Source organism: Astatotilapia calliptera, chromosome 2, assembly GCF_900246225.1.
Source record: "Astatotilapia calliptera chromosome 2, fAstCal1.2, whole genome shotgun sequence".
Lineage (NCBI taxonomy): Eukaryota > Metazoa > Chordata > Actinopteri > Cichliformes > Cichlidae > Astatotilapia > Astatotilapia calliptera.
Window position 1 is genome coordinate 354,560 of NC_039303.1, and position 20,432 is coordinate 374,991.

At 38.2% G+C, this 20,432-nt stretch overlaps 2 protein-coding genes across 2 annotated transcripts; one reads left to right on the forward strand and one right to left on the reverse strand.

The window, feature by feature from the left end:
- Positions 1-7,696: 7,696 nt before the first annotated feature.
- On the forward strand, positions 7,697-9,518 carry LOC113029817 (uncharacterized). The gene is made up of 6 exons (XM_026180836.1): positions 7,697-7,739; positions 7,840-8,163; positions 8,256-8,612; positions 8,710-8,826; positions 9,166-9,206; positions 9,305-9,518. The coding sequence occupies exons 1-6, from the start codon at positions 7,697-7,699 to the stop codon at positions 9,419-9,421; spliced, it is 999 nt and encodes a 332-aa protein (XP_026036621.1). The 3' UTR covers positions 9,422-9,518.
- A 3,501-nt stretch (positions 9,519-13,019) lies between these two features.
- On the reverse strand, positions 13,020-15,749 carry LOC113009340 (uncharacterized). The gene is made up of 6 exons (XM_026147588.1): positions 15,634-15,749; positions 15,141-15,473; positions 14,688-15,032; positions 13,785-13,901; positions 13,315-13,379; positions 13,020-13,037 (listed from the first exon to the last, which is right to left on the reverse strand). Exons 1-6 carry the CDS (start codon positions 15,674-15,676, stop codon positions 13,020-13,022), a joined length of 921 nt encoding a protein of 306 aa, XP_026003373.1. The 5' UTR covers positions 15,677-15,749.
- Between the last annotated feature and the right edge of the window lie 4,683 nt (positions 15,750-20,432).

A 20,432-nucleotide genomic window follows, 5' to 3' on the forward strand; every position in this document is an offset into this window, starting at 1 on the left:
TCAGTCAGTCTGCTATTTCCCATCTTGGTACTAAAATATAAGAAAATGAGTAGTGGCACAACATTTTACACAGTACAGTATTTTATTATTGTGTTATGCAGTGCTAAAGACTAGAAGTATGTGATGTAGAGTGAAACATAATGTGAAGCTAGCTGAAATAGCCTGGTCACAATGGCATCTAAACACAATGATCAGAAGTGAAGAAGTAAATTAATTTTGGATACTGTATACATTTTTTTTTTTTGTTAACAGTGTATTTTGAGCTACGGCAAAGTGTTTTTGTTTATATATATTAGTAATAGACAATAATTATTCCAATTTCTGACAACAGGAAAATATTTCTAAAGTGGTAAAGTATGGTGAAAGTGTTGACTGTTTAAAGCTACATTAAAGTCCCAGTAGTGGAACTGATCACAGCCACAGAGCAAGCAATTCAAAACAACAACATTGCAGACATATAAACAGAGCAACTGCGGACAAAAGTTGGCCTGTCTTAGCAATGCAAAGCCCCCAGATCCAACATCAGCATGGAGGAGAGAAAGGCACTCACATCACTTAGTAATGACAACAACATTATTATCCTTTTGGCAGACAAGGGTAGATACAAAGCTTTGCTGAACCAGAAAGACTGTCATGAGAAAATCGTGTTACTGCTCAGGTACAAAAGTACTTATGAGCCCCTCTCTGAAGCAGTTAGAGCAAGACAATGTTACTGAATGGACCTCATCCTATACGCTATACCCAGGAGAAGCTACACCTAGTCTGTATGGTTTACCGAAGATATATAAACAGAGTGTACCTTCAAAGTAAGTGTCTGTATGATCAGCTCATTTACCTACAGCAAGTTTCTGACATCGATCCTCAACCCGTTTACAGGCAGCTCTAAACACCACATCCAGAAGACCTTGAATGTTGTTGAGAAGATGAGCGCTGACATTATGAAGGGAGATGAAACAATGGTCTTGTATGATGTCACATCTCTCTTCACTTGTCTTCCACTCATTGGAGCAGTGGAGGTAGTAAGAGATAACAGGATGACCCAAACCTCAACAACAGGACCACTCTCAGCATCAACCAAGTGTGTTTGATCTGTGTCTTCATTCTATAAATTTCATATACAAGGATGAGTACTACAGGTGGAAACATGGGTGGGCTATGGGTTGCTCTTTTTCACCCAGTGTGGAAAACTTGTACATGGAAAAGAGGGCTTTGTTATCCTACCATGGAACACCACTGTTAGATTTGTATTGTTTATTGTCATTTATGCTTAGAAATATTTAACCATATATGCTTAGAGGTGTATAATCGATTGTGTAGTGATAGGATGTGTGATGCTTAATAATCTGCAAAGGCTTGGTGTGCATTCCGGAGTGTTCTGGCATTCACACCCACATTCTGGGAGCATACGATAAGATAAGATAAGATAAGATAAGATAAGATAAGATAAGATAAGATAAGATAACCTTTATTAGTCCCACACGTGGGAAATTTGTTTTGTCACAGCAGGAAGTGGACAGTGCAAAAGTTATGAGGCAAAAATTAGAATACAATAAGAATAAATACAGTACACAACTGTACAGAATAGAATAAAATAAAATACTATATACAGTAGAATAAAATAAAATAAATATACAATAAGATAAAAATAGAATACAAATACAAATACTATATACAACTGAGTAAAAATACAACGATGACAGAAAGGATTATTGCACTTAGTATTATTGCATATGTATGGATGTGTGTGCTTGATCAGTTAAAGTCTTTATTATGGAGTCTGACAGCAGTGGGGAGGAAAGACCTGCGAAATCTCTCCATCCCACACCGTGGGTGCCGCAGTCTCCCACTGAAGGAGCTGCTCAGTGCTGTCACAGTCTGCTGCATGGGGTGGGAGATGTTGTCCATCAGGGATGACAGCTTAGCCGCCGTTCTCCTGTCACTCACCACCTCCACTGGGTCCAGAGGGCATCCTAGAACAGAGCTGGCCCTTCGGATCACCCTGTTCAGTCTCTTCCTGTCCCCAGCAGAGATGCTGCCGCCCCAGCAGACCACACCATAAAAGATAGCAGAAGCCACAACAGAGTCATAGAAGGTCTTCAGGAGTGGGCCCTCCACTCCAAACGACCTGAGTCTCCGCAGCAGGTACAGCCTGCTCTGCCCTTTCCTGTAGAGGGCGTCTGAGTTATGAGTCCAGTCCAGTCTATTGTTCAGATGAACACCAAGGTACCTGTAGCTGTCCACAGCCTCAATGTCCATACCTTGGATGTTCAGTGGTTGCAGTGGAGAATGCTTGTGCCTGCGGAAGTCTACCACCAGTTCCTTGGTTTTACTGGCGTTGATCTGGAGGTAGTTCAGCTGGCACCAGTCCACAAAGTCTTGGGTCAGACCTCTGTACTCCTTGTCGTCCCCATCAGTGATGAGGCCGACTATTGCAGAGTCATCAGAGAACTTCTGCAGGAAGCACTGGGTGGAATTGTGGGAGAAGTCTGCAGTGTAGATGGTGAAGAGGAACGGAGCCAGAACCGATCCCTGTGGGGCCCCCGTACTGCAGACGACCCTGTCCGACACACAGCCCTGAGTCCTCACATACTGGGACAGGGCATACCTTCTCTTATTGTTTTATGGTAGGATAAACGTATCTATATCTGTTTTAGGCTAAGTGCCTTTTGTTTAGATGAACTGCTGGACTTCCAGACCAGCAGGTTTAGGGAAGTCATTTATGGGGTCACAGTCTGACCACACACAAGGTATTCTTTGTTCACATGTATGTAAGATGTCATATGTTAATGAACCTATGTATATCCATGTGAGCTCAATAAAAGGAGTGCTATGGGGAACCTGGCTGAGAGTCTGACGGAGGTCAAGTGGGTGGAACAACACTTGGCTCCAGGCAGGTCTCCCTCATGCATGAGTAACACGAAGAACTTTGCCTACTTGGTGTTCAATGCTTTTGGCTGTGTAGTTAAACTGTACTCGTTCCAGCGGTGGGCCTGTGCTAGACAGACCCAACAACCACCAAGTCATTGGTTCAGGTATGTGGATAACACCTGGGTGAAGCTCAAATCTCAGGAACTACCACATTCAGGGATCACATTAACTCTGTGGACAAACACATCAAGTTCACCAGGGAGGTTATGAAAATGACAGGTTAGCCTTCTTAGACTGTGAGATTCCATCAATAATGTGGGACATATAAAAGGTGATGTATACCATAAACCAATGTAAGCTCCAGGCAATCCAGGACACAAGAAGGATAACTGCTGCCTAAGGGAAAACCCTTAGTGATCCCATATGTGTCAAGAGTATTGGAGCAGTCGAGAAGCATTTTCTCTAAACACCTCATCTCTGTGGCTTTTAAACCCCAAAACATGCTGCACGCGGGTCACTGGCCTACTTTGTCAAAACACGCTGATCAATTTTATTTGATCAGTGGTTGTTGAACAATGGTCATGACAGTTTGCAGTTTTCACCAGTGGTGCTAGTTTCAGTTATTTCAGAAACGCTACGTCGAGATGAACAGAATTAACTTTTTGGGATTATGATCTTTCCCTTGTTTGCAAATGCACAAAAGAAAACAAAAAAAAAAGAATTTGTTGTCTGGGAAGGGGTGAGAATTTACATTCTCTTCTATCTGAAGTTGCTGGAAGCTCACTAAATAGCTGTGCAGCAAAAATGTTCCGCAAATCACAAACGACCCCATAGGTGCGCTTTGCAACCTTCACTTATGGTCATTTAAGTTTTAGACTTGAGCAAACTCTATCGGAGATATGGATCCATTGATCAATGTAAAATAATGCATGTTATATGCTTTTGCACACTTTATACTGGCTACTCAATGTACACACCATTACATTTATACATATGAAAGTCAGTAAGTTCATTTTAAACTAAAAAAAAGTAAAATTGTCAAGCAAAGAATTGTCAATGAACATGTAAGTGATAAGACTAAATCATATTTGTTAATTCAGGGAAAAGATTTCCAGTAGCTTTATATAACAGTATGATTTTTACTATTTTGTATAGACTGAAGGTGGAAGGTGGACATTAGCTGAACTATGCTGCACTGCATTTGTCAGGAAGTAAAACTACAGGAGGAAGGAAGAAATTAGAACGCACTGGAAACTAAAAGTGTGTCTTTTAACACTTATTTCTTTCATTGAAAATGGAAAAATATAAAGATCGTATTCCTAATTTTACTGAAAACTGTCAACTTATCTCAAAAGTTCTTAAAAGACACAGAATTAGCTTACCAAAATGTACATTTTTTCTGGCTCATGAAGGGGCTAATGTAGCTCACTTTGTGAAGGGCAGTCATTCAGACTGCTCTTTGACGGACAAAATATCACACACCCAGACAAATAACAGGTTCAACCTGTAAGTTTACTCTGTAATGTGAATGTTAATTATTTCTTGCAGTACATACCACAACTAGTAGTTACTAGACTACTAGTAACTAGCCACCTTGACATAGGAAATAACTGTACTTTTGCACTATTTGATGTTCCAATCATAAGTGTCTTTCACAGCTTTCAGATAATCACAGATTTCACAGATTTCAAATAACCACATCAATCAATAAGCAGCTAAGGATTACATTGCCTTTTCTTCTCCTAGGATATAAATGGTCTTTAGTGTAGTGTCTAAAAATGTTCTCGGCAGGAAATGTACTTAGGATATAATTTTAAATAGATGTGAAATAATAGCTAATAATTTTGCAGGAAACTGTTTAAAACAGTTACAATTACAAATTACAATATAACACATGTCGATATTTGCATAAAAGACTTAACGTCATGGAGGGTAACCTGGACCGTTGTGTTGTGTTGAAGAGACAGCTGAGAATTACCTTTCTTGTTCCTTTACTTGTTCCTTTATTTATGACCATGACATCCTAGTAGTGAATAAAAAAAATAAAAAAAAACCATCTCAAGACTTTTAAACTTAGTTTTAGTGACTGTGTGAAGTGAATTATTCAATAGGGGATCAGAGTAGAGGTACAATTTCTGCTTTTGCAACATTAGAAGGAGTCAACAAGGTTGTGTGTGGGTATCTGACGTGGACGCCTGTTTGACACCTTCTATTTGGGGTGTTTCATGCATGTTTTACCCCGGGGTGGACTCCAGTCACAGAATATACATTTTATATATATATATATATTAGGGGTGCAACGATACACAAAATTCACGGTTCGGTTCGGTTCGATACTTTGGTGTCACGGTTCGATATTTTTTCGATACAAAAAAAATGTTCATGCCTTTTTAATTTTTCATTTATTAAAATTATAAATTTATATTTTAACTCAAAAGTACAGTTTTTAAATTTAACCCTAACCCTTGTGCGTGTTTTTTATTTTGACAGCGAATGCGCACCTGCAGACCACTTATGTGCAGCCCTGGTTATATAGTTCGTCATATTGCAGCCACAGAAATTCTTTTGTCCATGAAACCATAAAGCTGCACTTTCTTTTTGCCTTATAGTCTGATTTGTCATAACTTCTCCGTTTTGTGGTAAGCTTTTCTTTGGCTGTCACTTCTTCACCCTGACCTGTCTTATTTGGCTCAGCAGAACTGAAATGCTTTTACACACGCACTCACATAAGCTCAGCGATTCTCTGCGCAATCAACCTCTTACATGTTTAAGCTTGCTGTGGGAGATTTCACTTGTCATGTTTGCATAGTAAGCTAACGATTAATAAGACGATGTCAGAGGAATTGGTGCGCAAATTATCATCACTCACAGATCAGTGCTGTCGCTCTCTATACACAGTTCGCACGATTGCAAAGTGAAAGCAAAAAAACAAGCGCAAATTCAAACGCGATTTCAATATGTCACATATTGACAGTGGCTCACAGATGCCAATGACATAATTACCCAGCTACATTTCTGAAAGAATGCAAAAGCATTGACATATATTTTTCCTTCCTACAATAGCCCGACGGGCAGGGCAGAGATAGATTTTGGTAGCCCGACTGAAAAAAATCGCTAGCGATATTGCGAGCCCTGTATCTGATTGAGGAATCACTCCTCTTTCGAAAAGAGAGTTTATTACAGAGAAATGTCTCTTTCCAAAATAAAAGCTATACTATCCGCTTCTTCTGGGCTATATTCTCAGCAGCATAAGGAGAATCATGTGCTAACAGCTGTCTAAATGACTCGGCTAAAGTTAGTAGCATGCTTGTTGTTTTGGTCTTTGCACTAGAATGATGTCGGCGTAAATGTGCAGTCATATTCGTTGTGTTCCCACTAGTGCTTTCAGGTTAATCTCGTTGAAATGACGTTAACGCCACAACACGGCAAATCTCCGTTAACGAGCTACTGCCGATCTCCCCGTGTGTGGGGCTAGACAGCCAACACGTTAACGAGCTAACTGCGCTAACACACTAGCTCCCACCCATGTAATTGAGCATTGCATGGCACATCCAACATACTGTTTTACTTTAGTCCATGACTCGCTTACCTTCAGGGTCATACGTCACATGAAAACCAAGATAATTCCAAACGCCAGATCTGAATGAGGGTGGGGGAGGTCCATGTGTCTTGCTAGCTTGCCCTGCGCTCTTCCTTCTGACATGCTGTCTGTGTTGAGCGCTCAGTGGATCTGCGCTCGACAGTGCAGCCTGGGCGGAGTAGTCGAACGCAGATTCACTGAGCGCTCAACACAGACAGCATCGTCAGAAGGAAAGTTGATAAAATAAATTACAAATGTTGTATTGTTCGATACATATGCGTACCGAACCGAAAGCACTGTATCGAACAGTTCAATATCGATACGAATATCGTTGCACCCCTAATATATATATATATATACAGTGTGTGTGTGTGCATGCGAAATCTTCATGAATGACACATTGTACAATTTTAACTTTTTTTTTCATTTCTTACTGGAAATGGGGCCATGGATCGAGCATGTATTATGCAGAACAAAATTCATTTGATGCTCAAACACCCAGTTGATGAGAGTTTATACAGAGCCTTATACAGAGGGAAAAATTTTCTTGCCATAGATGTATAGATGTGATATAACTATTGACATGATACCTGTTGTGAAAATGCAGAAATCATGAAATCATTGTAAGTTTTAAAGCCTCTAACTTCACCATGGGGTTGATGTGTGTGTGTGTGTGTGTGTGTGTGTTTTAAGTATATAAATAACTACAAAACTGTTTGCTATGTAATTTGCTCCCAAAAATGCCCATAAGTTTTGGTTTTTGAAAAGGCTAAATCATTTGCTTCAGTGAAGCAACATGAGCTCAGGCCTTCTCGTCGGCTCTTTAAAGGTACAAAATGCAATGATAAGTCAATATGAACAATAAACTTACCAACTTTCCTTTGAAATGCAAAATGTGATGTTTTTCTGAGGTATTTCTTGCAGTAAATACTACAAACAGCAGTTAGGACTGTGATGATTACTCTTTTAGGGCTTAAGTTTTATCAAGAATATAGTTTTTAACAAGCATAACTATAACATGTAGGGAACAGTGTTCGAGTTAACAAAATAGGCAGTTACAATACAAGATGAAAGAAAATGAGAGCTTTTGCAAAGCCCAGGAGGAGGCAAATGTGACAGGAAGTCTACATTTGAATCTATTCTGTACTGACCAATCAGAAGCATCTTACTGTCTTACCGAATACAGTGATTTCACCTCCTTCATTCTGTGAAATACCAGCAAAGTCCTCAACAAGGAGCAGTGTCACGATGGTCATGTTATGGATTGCATTGCTTTTTCTTCATCAAGGATGTAAGTGAGCATTTTACTTTACTAAAAATGTTCAAAATTGAGAATTTATTGTCAAATAGATGTGTAGAGAAAACTATAACTTTTCTATATTCTAATTCAGATACTCTAGTTCCAGTGAAAATGGTTCAGCTTGGTGAACCAGTGAACATAACATGTGCTTTGCCCGATGGGGTCAGCAGTAAAGGAGTCCACTGGTACAAGCAGAGTGTCGGAGATACTCTCAAATTAATAGTGTCACTGTTAAAAACTGCAACACCCGAGTATGGTCAAGAAACATTTAATTCAAGATTTCAAGCACATTTTGATAAGAAATTTAGCAACCTGACCATTTTGAAAGCAGTCCAAGACGATGAGGGAATCTATCACTGTGGAATGATAGAGTGGATTAATCTTGAATGGACTGGAACATATTTGTTAGTAAAAGGTAAGTTAGTCATACACTGTCCTACTTTTATAAACTTTAAAGGTGTTTTTGGTCATGTTATAAAGAATATTTTTGTGTTTTGTATTCCACAGGAAATAACGAGACAGCATCAGATTATACTGTTGTTCAATGGCCAACAGTGTTAAATCCACTGCGCTCAGGAAATTCAATGACTCTCCAGTGTTCAGTCTATTCTGACTCTGACAAGATGTGTCCCAGAGATTATAATGTGTTCTGGTTCAGAGCTGGATCAGATCCATTACACCCAAGCATCATCTACACTGATGGAAACAGACACAGTGAAAGTGAGAGAATATCAGACTCAGAGGAGAGGTGTGTTTATCGCTTCTCTAAGAACGTCAGCTCCTCTGATGCTGGGACTTACTACTGTGCTGTGGCCACATGTGGGGAGATATTATTTGGAAATGGAACTAAACTGGACATTGAAGGTATTTGGTCTTAAGTACTTTAATCTATACTGTATATAATATATATTCCAAGCTGATAACAGTTTTTGAGAATTGATTCTTGGTTTGTTTTCTGTAGTGCAGCCAACACAATCAGGATTCATTTTAACGGCAATATTAATAGTTTGCTTGGCCATTTCTCTCTTTGGAAATGTTGTCCTGATCTGCAACCGAAGAGTATGTAAACCATTTCAAGGTAAGTGTTATAAAAAGCTGAAATTATTTAAAAGGCTAAAATTATTTCAGTCATATTTTTAAGACCCAAAATCTATGGATTATACAAACATAACAGACGTTATACTGTAAAACTATAAAGAGTCAATTACTGTACATGTTTTCAATGACGATTGAGGTGTAGCATTGTGATTTGTGTTCCTTTGTGTACTTCATTCATAAAAACAAATTTATGTGAATAAATAATTGTTGTCAGTGATCATTGACAATGATTTGTGAGTTAAATGCCACATTAGGTGCACTTCACTACTCTATTTTTTTGTTGTTTATGTAATACATGTAATTTGCTTTGCTATATCAGATACTGCAAAAAAGACCTCAAAGCGAGCAGTACATCATCGTGTAAGTAATTAAAATTATTGTTATTCAGTTAATATTTGTCAAAAACACCTTGATATCACTATATACATAACTGTTTTACTTTTTAAAATAATACACAGAGTGAAGCTGATGAAGAACTAAACTATGCTGCACTGCATTTCTCTGAAAGAAAAACAAGAGGAAAGAGGAAGACTGAGTTTGCTGAGGATAGTGTTTACTCTCAAGTTAAACGCTGATGCCAATGACAGTGTTTAAGATTTCCCGAAATTTAAATTGAACCTGACATCAGACCCTATATTTGTGATTCTTTTGTGTTGTTATTTTTTTTTCTTACAAAATATTCCTTGTGAACAGTTGAATTGTTTCATCAGTGACAATGTATGGCCTTTAAAGACCGGAAATTTAGATTTTTTTTTTTCATTTCTACTTTGCATATGTGATTTTTGACTGTAATAGCTAGTCATGCTTTCTGTGATTAAAATACTATGTTGATTGATGCAGGTGTTTTTTGTTTGTGTGTGTGTGTGTGTGTGTGTGTGTGTGTGTGTGTGTGTGTGTGTGTGTGTGTGTGTGTGTGTGTGTGTGTGTGTGTGTGTGTGTGTGTGTGTTGGGCCACTACGGCGTGACTTTCCGGACTGATATATTGTAGGAAATTACTTACAGTGCGGAGAGGTAACTGCAAATATGCTTACACACATAGATTATGATTAGAATAAGACTCTGGGTCAGAGAGTCCCGAACATGATATTCTAAACCAACTTTGAATCGCTAGAAGAACAATGGATATTAACATTAGATTAACAAGGCTAGGCAGAGAGGTGTTTTGCTTTTCTGTCTCTTACAGACGAGGGAGCAGATACCAGATGAGGTCACGGAAATACGAGGATGATTTGGAGCAGACACCAAGACTGCCATCTCCGTGCGGGAGGAAGATGGCTGCTATAATCTATGTTTTTGTCTCACTATATAATGTTGTACAGCCCACTTGAGGGTCATCCTTTTTGTAAAACATGCTGCTGGTTCACATAGAGGTCCACAGTGCCGTGTAAACTTGTAATTTCAACTGCCAAAAGCAAAGTAAATTATTTTTTTAAAAGACCAACCTTTCTCCTGAGATTCCTTCCAAAAATTCTGAACACAACAATTTGGTTACCCCTGACATGATTTTTGTTTCATTCCTATGAAACAGGAGGAGGAGGCCCAGGGTACAGCTTTCACTATCTTACAATGCTGTGACTGTAGCCATTCCCCAACACTCTGTGAATGGTACTCACGACAGCTGATTGATGATAATGAGTTTGCATTTCAGCAATCTTAAAACTGATCTCATAGCTCATTGTCAATCAGTTAATCAATGGTGCTAGTTTCGGTCAGTATGCCAAAATATTGTTTATAAGGTTGGGGAATCCTGCAGGCCAGTCAACAAAAGGAGAGGGAGAGAAAAATAGAGGAGAAAGAGAGGGATAGAGAAAGGGAGAGAGAGAAGAAACACTAAGAATCTGCTTAGTGAGTATCTGTTTGTACACCTGTCCATGTGAAAACACTCTCCAAACCATCAACGTGTCTTTTAGACCCCATTCCTACAAAACTGCTCAAAGAAGTCCTGCCATTAATTAATTCTTCGATCTTAAATATGATCAACCTATCTCTAATAATCAGCTATGTACCACAGGCCTTCAAGCTGGCTGTAGTTAAACCTTTACTCAAAAAGCATCTCTAGACCCAGCTGTCTTAGCTAATTATAGGCCAATCTCCAACCTTCCTTTCATATAAAACATCCTTGAAAGAATAGTTGTCAAACAGTGAACAGATCATCTGCAGAGGAATGGCTTATTTGAAGAGTTTCAGTCAGGTTTCAGAGCTCATCACAGCACAGAAACAGCTTTAGTGAAGGTTACAAATGATCTTCTTATGGCCTCTGACAGTGGACTCATCTCTGTGCTTGTCCTGCTAGACCTTAGCGCAGCATTTGATACTGTTGACCATAATATCCTATTAGAGCGATTAGAACATGCTGTAGGTATTACAGGTACTGCGCTGCAGTGGTTTGTATCATATCTATCTAATAGACTCCAATTTGTACATGTAAATGGAGAGTCCTCTTCACACACTGAGGTTAATTATGGAGTTCCACAGGGTTCAGTGCTAGGACCAATTCTGTTTACATTATACATGCTTCCCTTAGGCAGTATCATTAGAAGACATATACAATTTCACTGATAGTATAGGTATAATTTCACTGATATGCAGATGACACCCAGCTCTATCTGTCTATGAAGCCAGATAACACACACCAATTAGTTAAACTGCAGGAATGTCTTAAAGACATAAAGACCTGGATGGCCGCTAACTTTCTGCTTCTTAATTCAGATAAAGACTAGAAAGAGAGAGCATATTTCTTCTTCATTGGCTTCCTGTTTAATCTAGAATTGAATTCAAAATCCTGCTCCTCACATACAAGGTCTTAAATAATCAGGCCCCATCTTATCTTAATGACCTTGTAGTACCATATCACCCTATTAGAGCACTTCGCTCTCACACTGCAGGCCTACTTGTTGTTCGTAGAGTATTTAAAAGTAGAATGGGAGGCAGAGCCTTCAGTTTTCAGGCTCCTCTTCTGTGGAACCAGCTTCCAGTTTGGCAAACGGAGGGCGCCCTTACTCCCAGCATGGGCGATAGAAAACCGATCGGTGCCTATGCCATTCCCAAAATGCGCTGGCTGATGTCGGGGCAGCGAACCACGATGCCACCCCGGGAAACCGCCCGTGTCACCCATATCAAAAGCTGCTACTGGCCATGATGCATTGAGTTTTTCCTTCCAGTCACCTTTCTCACTCACTATGTGTTAATAAACCTCTCCGCATTGAATCACACCTGTTATAATTCTCCGTCTCTCTTCCACAGCATGTCTTATCCTGTTTTCCTTCTGTCACCCCAACCGGTCGCAGCAGATGGCCGCCCCCCGATCAGAAAAAACGTGATTTCAGAATCATAGAAATCCACTCAACACTTTAATGTGCCAATGGAATTTATTTAGTTTGATATTTTTACACAATTATTTGGGTATACCAAATGTGAATTATACAACATGTTTTGTTGGGCCCAAAAATACTACCATAGCTTATGTTGCAGTCAATAAAAGTAACCAGAGGTTGTGTTTCCATAGAATCAGCTGAACAACATGTTTGTTTGTTTTTTTAGAAAAAAAAAAACACTTTTATTGGAATTGTTTATTTTAACACATATTTGAAAGGCCACAGCGTCTATTAAAGGACTACAACTCCTGCCCTTCTTGGCTTATGCTGATGGTTGCCGCTGAGTGTGGGAATCTTGTCTAACAGCAGCATACACACAGTCTTGTGTTGACTCTCTCCTCTTCCTGTTCACTCTGTTTACTCTCACTGAGGAGTAATGGACTGTAGCATCAGTCATCATCGGAAATTACAGGTATTTTAGAATTTATGTCATCAACTTCAACTCAAGTAAGATTATTGGAATAGTCAGAAATTACATATGTGCAATATATCTACTACTATTTTAAAAAAACTTGCAAGATTATTCTAATATTTTGCAATATATCTAAGAATTTTTAATAAGCATTTCTATGTGTTGGGTCGATAGGTTTTTGCGCAATGAAATTTTTCAGTAATTTTACTTCTATCAAAGTGGATTTTAAATCAAGTAAGTGCATATTTTCAGCTTTAATTAAAGTCTCTCAGAAGTAAAGATGGGCAGTTTCACGAAATAGGTCTACAAATTGTGGAATAATTTCCAAATAATGTTTCTCAATGTAAAGGGACAAGTCAGAAAATCAATATTGGAGGCTGGTGATTTTCAGGTCTTCAGGTGACACTAGATTAAAAATACAGTCAACACAGTTAAGATGTTCAGTTCTAAAGCCTCCATCTCTAATGGTACGGGTTTGGTTTGTTCTATTAATCCCGTAAATAATTCTACAATTTCATTTGTAAAACTAACTGTATGTGCACCAATTAACTTTATTCCAGCACTTTGTATTGTAACAAATTTAACAAGACATTGTGATATCTTTATTATATGTTGTGGGTATGAAATTGCTAATCTCTTTTCCAAAACCATGCTGCAGAATATATAGTAAAAGCATATTTACCAAATCATTTGATTGGCCCACATTTGACACGTCACATCCAGCATGATTGGTCCCACGTATTTCCCCTAAAGCAATACGATTTGGGGATATGATTGGAATAATAGTGTGGTAACATTAAAACAGAAGTTTTAAGCGATGGATCTTTAGTATTTATTTTTGCAATACAATGTTGTGATATGACAACTTTTGCTTTTCAAACACACATCTACTTCTACAAAGTGAAACATAGGAAAACACAAAGGGAAGAAGATGACTACAAGTGTTCCACTGAGTGTTTACTCACACAAGAATTGTGTAACAAGGTTATATAAATGCAGTGATTTATTTTTATTGTAATCCTGTGTTCTTGTTGTTGTCCTGGTATGATAAAGTGAAACAAATATTTGGATCTTAAACATAATTTTAGTTTAAAAATATATCTTTACACACACACACACACGCACACACACACGCAGTTATGATAAACCCACCTGTGCAATGCTGACAAACATTTATCCCTCTGGGGTACAAAAGAAGAAGCACAATCACAGAAATGCAACAACCTAGCAGAACTCCAAGAATAAGGACAACAGGGCCCAATCCTGGTCCTACATTAGTTAAAAGAGAGAGAGAGACTGTTTAATTTAATATGTGATCATGGAATTCATCAGTTGTTGCAGAAACGTTCTTATAACGAACAATATTCTATTTTTGTAGAGCTAGAGACAGCTTATGATGAGTATTTGTATTCATAGCACAGTATTTGTGCTGCTGTTAGTGCTTGCGGAAGTTTGGAACATCTATTGAGTCTGCAAAGCATTGGTGACTTTTATGCACTATGCACTATGCTTCTCAACACTCAACAACCCCACACTGTAACTTTATGTGGTTTGCCACTTTGAGGCTTTGTTACTTCCACTGCAATAAAAACATTTATACTGGAGCATGTAGGAGGAAAGAAATTTCACAAACTGTTGTCACTGTGGCATCCTATTACAGTACCATGCTTGAATTCAACAAGTTTGTAAGAACAATCTGGTGTTTCACAAATGTTTATGAAGGCACACTGCATGGAGTGTGCTTTGTTTTTGTGTTTTATGTACCTGTGGCAATTAAAGTGAAATGATAACTATTAAGATTAAACCATTAATCTTAGATAACTCAAAGATTAGAGGTCTGGAAGGCTAGATGAAACGAGCAGTGGTGCATTACATTTGTCTGTACTATGTAACTTGAATAAAGTGTGATATTTAGAGACTATCCCAAGCATTGTGCTGCATGGAATTAATAACATTGCATTACAGTACTTAGTCTGATGTTTCTGATCTCTTAGTAAGTGTTTTATACTTTAATGCAAGATAATTTAAGATTTAAAGACAAATACAGATACATACGTGTCTCCACCTTAGTTCCTTCACCCAGCAGGATCTCCCCACATGTCACAACAGCACAGTAGTAAGTCCCGATATCAGAGGAGTTCTGTATCGTTTTGGTCAGGCTGTAGACACATCGTCTCTTAAGAGCTTCATCACTGTTGTTCACGAGAGGGTAAATGATGTTTGGAGCAAAACTTTCAGATCCAGCTCTGAACCAGTACGCTCTGTGGTCATCTGGACATTGGAGTGCTTTTTCTTTGTTCTTGGAGAGAACTGAACATTCGAGTGTCACAGAGTCTCCCAGACGAACAGACTCTTTCTCTGGATTTTGTTTCACGTAGACAGATTTCTGATGATTGTGATCTGTGAATTAAGGCAGATGTAATATAAACTTTTTGTAATTGATTAAACTGATTTGCGTCAGTATCACTGAACTGTTCAGACATTGGTACAAAAAGGGAAACATATTACCTTTCACAGCCAAGAACGTGCCATTGCTGAACATCTGTGTATATGTGGTCCGCGTTTGACAGAAATATGTTGCTTCATCCTCTTTGCTGACATTTCTGATAGTAAATATATCTTTGTTCAATGTGAAACGTGAATCTTTAAATGCATCAGATAAAGTTATTTTGTCAAGAATAACAGAAGCAACACTTTGGGGCAAGTGTCCCAGAGACTGTTTATACCAATCAAAGGATCTTAACTTCTTCTCAGAAACTTCACAGCCAAAAGTAACATTGTCACCAAGGTCAACAACAGTCAAAGAGATCAACTGAGGAACCTCTGTAGTTTGAATCACAGCTGAAGAAGAAAGACAAATAACAACAGAGTTACAACACAAATGGACATAATCAATGCTATTACATTAGAAAGGTTGTTACACAGCCATCACTGAGATGCACGATGGGTTTCATGAACAGTGTAGTGCAAGCAGATGTCTCCCATCATATTTTGCACTTACCTGGTGCGCAAAGAAGAACCAAAGCTGTTATTCTCACAATCATTGTGGTGCAGCACTCTAGTCTCACGCTACTGATCTCATCTTGCCCATATGGAAGGTTTAGTCACAAGGTTATAAAGGTTTCCAAAGCAGAAATCAGTGATTGGCTGAAATGTAGGAAATTACCCCTCCCCCATTCAGCAAACCTTTGATCAATTTTCATTTGATAAAAGACGTCTTATATCAAATGACATAAAAGTATGTCTTTCTTAGTACCTTCTGGTAGCAGTGTGTTATCAGTTCTCAGTGTCTTTATTAAGGCACTTATTAAGGAAGTTATTGTTTCTGTAATTATTAGTTGATTATTGTTAGTCACAAGCTCTGTAAATCTTTAACATCAGAAGATACTACTTTGCCACTTTGTATTAGTATTTAAATGATGATTTTTGTTGTGTCTACCAGCACAAATATAAGGATACAAAGATGCAAAAGTTTCACAAAATCATTTTCACTTCTTTAATTTCACGATTTTTCTATAAAAATCATGAATATACCTGCAGTTGATGTAGGGTCATGTCTGACCGTGCAAACTGTTTATGATCACTTAAAAACAGATTAGAATTAGTTCACGGTGAGTTTTCTTACTTTAGTTTCACTTCTTAAGGTACACACAACCCTGTTGTACCTGTGTTAAGCCCTAAACAGGAAGCTTTCTGACTATATTTGCTCAATTAGGCCAGATATCCACCTGTGATCAAACAATTTTATTAGACACCACAAACTGAGATACAGTAGGGTGGAAAAAGTTCTTGTCACCCTTCCGGATTTCCAATTGTTTTTATGTTTGTCAAACTTATGTGTTTCAGATCAGTAAAAAAAACTTGAAATATTCAACGATATTAAACACAAAATGCAGTTTCTAAATGAAGGCGTTCATTATTTAAGTGGAGAAAAAAATCGAAACCTACTTGGCCCTATGTGAAAAAGTGAGGAGCAACCACTTTTTCACAGTATGCTTGCTTCTCTAAACAAAACTTCACTGATTTCTTGGATTGAAATCAATGATTTGAGCCTTCTTGGATTACTAAGCTCAGTCATTCGCTCTAGCAGGTAAAGGAAACAGTGGTGAGCATTAAAGCTTCTAGAATTGTAGCCTCCATTTCTCCTGTATGTTTCTATTATAGAGTAACTATGGTGATCACTTCTTTTTCTTCTTTTTGGACTGGTTTTCAACTTTGCTTTGTGTTCTTAGTTTCTTGTTCCTACATAAACACTAAAATAAACATTCTATCCATGTCCCTATGAGGTATCCCTCACCCTATTGGTGCTGTTAATGGGTGGGTCTGTGGTATTTCATGTCATATACATCAGCGGTCCTTTTTGCGGCACCGATCCGGTTTAATGACAGACAGTATTTTCATGGACCGGCCTTTAAGGTGTCACGGATAAATACAACAAAATAAAATGATACGACCAAGACAAGAACTGTGGTATTTTGTAAATATTATAATAAACACGAATTCAAGCTGCAAAACCTTTTTAAAATGTTGCGCCAACAACATTGAGAGTTGGCACATTTCAGGAGAAGCATTTCCTCTCTGTTTCTTAATGCTCTCTGGTCACCATGGTAACACGTAAACGTTTCTTTCAAAATAAGACACACAACTACAGCACGTGAAAAGACCCAGGTAAACCCAGTTAACGATAAAAACCCTGAAAACCATAAATTTCACACCCGAGCCTCAACTGTACCAAACGACACATCTGTAGCCGGGGGTTGGGGACCCCTGATATACATGTTATGGTGTAACACAAAAGTAATGTGTAATGAATAGCATTCTTAGATATTATATTAGATATTAAATAAAGTACTACATTACTTTTAATAAAAGTAACAATTAATATATAATACATTACTTTATTTTGAGTATGACCCCAACAGATGGATCAAACTACTGTAACATTAGCGTTTTGATTGTTTAAGTGTCATTAAAATTCTATGAGTGGAGTGGGTTGCTGTCAGCAGTTTGGTGTTTTTAAACCACACCTGACAAACAAGAAACGTTGTCAGGTCTGCACACCTAAACGGTAGCGTAAATAATGCTTTATGGTTTTCTTGGAATATAATAAGTATTTACTTAAATCATAAATCAACCATAGAGTAATTTTGCCTGACTTTTAAACAAAGTAATTTCTTTAATTTCTTAATTTTGTAATTAATTCTGCTAACTATTAGAAAAAAAAATGCTCTTTGTCATATTAAAAAAGCACACATAAAAGTGTTATTAGTCACTGAGCTAGAGCGTCATATGTACATATCAGAACCTTTTTCTCATATCGTCATTATTTTCTGAAATGCCCATGTCAAATCTTAAGGTAACAGCAAAAAAGAAATTCATGCAGAGAAACAACGTCCCCTTGCTAATTTGTGAGTAAATTCAAGAGCATGGCACATTTTCAGCTTTTAACTATAATTAATGTTAAAGACTAATTTGTATTAAGTCTGAATTTCTTTGTGACAATATTTTCCAGCTATGGCTTCAGTTGTCTCCACAAGTCAAGACAACAAAAAGCAAAGTAACATTCAACAGCTTCACTGACAAAAACAACACTTGTGATAGGCCATTTCTTCAGTGGCCAATCACTGAAGCTGTTTACCCAGCACAGATCTCTCTATGAGCCACTATGAGACATAAAGAACCACCTGTCCTCAGACATCCTGGTGAACTTCTATCGTTGCACCATCGAGAGCATCCTGACCAACTGTATAACAGTCTGGTACGGGAACTGCTCTGCCTCGGACCGGAAGGCGTTACAGAGGGTCGTGAAAACTGCCCAGCGCATCGCCGGAGCACCACTTCCTGCCATAAAAGACATCTACAGGAAGCGGTGTCTGAAAAGGGCTGGGAAAATCATCAGAGACCCCAGTCACCCATCACATGGACTCTTCACCCTCCTGCCCTCTGTACATTATAACATACCATAATAGACCCATTTCTGTAATATACTCACATATCTATATTATTGCTAATATATATTGTAATATATCTATATCACTAAAGCACTTCTGGATGGATGCAAACTGCATTTCGTTGCCCTGTACCTGTGCATGTGCAATGACAATAAAGTTGAATTCTATTCTATTCTATTGTATTCTAAAGTGAGAGAAGAGCTACAAAGCACTTAAGCAGGGCTGATTTTATGTTATGTTAGTTTAAACTTGTTATCTTGCCTATGTACACTGAAAAACTGTGTCTGTCTTTCTAATGATTAAACAAAATCAAAACCAGCACCTGCTGCATCTATAATAAAGTAATATATAGTATGATTTTAATACAAATTTTATTCATGTAATATAACTGTTTCAGTAGCTGTTAATTTAGACAGGCTGAACGTCCATCACTGTGTTACGTGATGGGCATTGGTACTATGGTAAGGATGTCAAACGTACTTTTTTGTTTTTAATTTATCAAATCATTTGAAAAGCCTGCTCTGGGACCAGTGAATGATGAGCGCCTCTCCTCACTTCTTTATAACTGCCAATGAAAAACACCCTACCACAGTTAAGATCACAGAATGACCAAGCAGATCTGAATGTGTGCACATGTCCCTTTATCTCATAACATCTGACAGCTCCTGTTTTGATATGAATATGAGTTATACATGGTGTAGTGTTATGGCAGCTTCCTAAAATAGATAAAACAGCTACCCAAGTAGCTGGAAGGAAAGCCCCTTTGCATTCATGACCTTGTTTGAAAGCCCAGCCACAGCAGTGCTTAAGTTTCCATGTATAAAATCTACTTGTCTTAGCTAACAAAACAAAATAATAATTGATTATTGGTGCTATGCTTTAGGTTTGTTTGTTTTTTTCACCCAAGTTCATATAACATTTATGTGTTACACTGGTACATGTGCCTCACTTGAGTCAAAAGTTCTCATCACTTTCAGTAAACTTAGTTTTGTAACACTAAGAATAGTGTTGTGAAGTGAGTATAGTGGATGGAGACCACAACCACCTCCCCAACTCTGTACGTTGCTGCATGTGTTTCTTCCTGCTTAAGCAGACTGGGTGGGTTATCATTGATAATATGAAGTTTGTAACTGTTCTTTGACAATAACGTTGAACTAATCTTCTGAATTGGCTCTTTTATCCTTATGCATCTCTGAAATGTTGCAAACACAACACTTTCTGTATTTCTTATCCTACACACATTTTTCCTATGACAGTATATTTACTTATATTAACATAAATTAAATCCTGAAGAGGTTAAAGAGGTTTCCGACGATGAAGCAAGGTGGACAGCTGGCAGCAGAAACCCTTTTGTGGACGAGAAGGTGGCCAGCAATGAATGATGCAGGGCCTCTCTGGAGGTTAGACAGGAGACCAGCAGATACAGAGCTCCACTAGCAGGCTGGAAGATAGCCAGTTTCAGGGGTGACTAGCTCATGCAAAAGAGGCAGTAACCAAGAAGGTAGGCTCAGGCAGAGGAAAAGACGTCTCTGGGGAGTGCTTGACATTGGTTGACTCAGGAGCTGATTGGTGCCTTGACAACAGGACCTCTGATAAGCCTGGCGGCTGCTACTCTGAATCTATTTCACCCTTTTCTTTTACTAGAGAAATCAACTATGAATTCATAAAAGACATTTGACATACAAAGCAAAACCTTTTAAAAATTGCATAAGAACTGAGATTTTCCTCTGCTCACTCCTCCACTTGCAACCCTATCCTGCTATCACTTCTTTCTGTTTGTGGTATACCTGTCATGGTCCGGGTAAGGAAAGTGAAAACACTGGGTCAAAATGACGCAGAACCTTGACAA

Bases quoted from the DNA above. Each gene is read 5' to 3' on its own strand.
- LOC113029817 (XM_026180836.1), top strand. From the start codon at position 7,697: ATGGTCATGTTATGGATTGCATTGCTTTTTCTTCATCAAGGAT. The intron at 8,613-8,709 runs GTATTTGGTCTT...TGTTTTCTGTAG, and splicing joins AACTAAACTGGACATTGAAG to TGCAGCCAACACAATCAGGA. The intron at 9,207-9,304 runs GTAAGTAATTAA...AATAATACACAG, and splicing joins AGCGAGCAGTACATCATCGT to AGTGAAGCTGATGAAGAACT.
- LOC113009340 (XM_026147588.1), bottom strand. From the start codon at position 15,676: ATGATTGTGAGAATAACAGCTTTGGTTCTTCTTTGCGCACCAG. The intron at 15,033-15,140 runs GTAATATGTTTC...CTTAATTCACAG, and splicing joins CACGTTCTTGGCTGTGAAAG to ATCACAATCATCAGAAATCT. The intron at 13,902-14,687 runs GTATGTATCTGT...TAACTAATGTAG, and splicing joins AGGAACTAAGGTGGAGACAC to GACCAGGATTGGGCCCTGTT.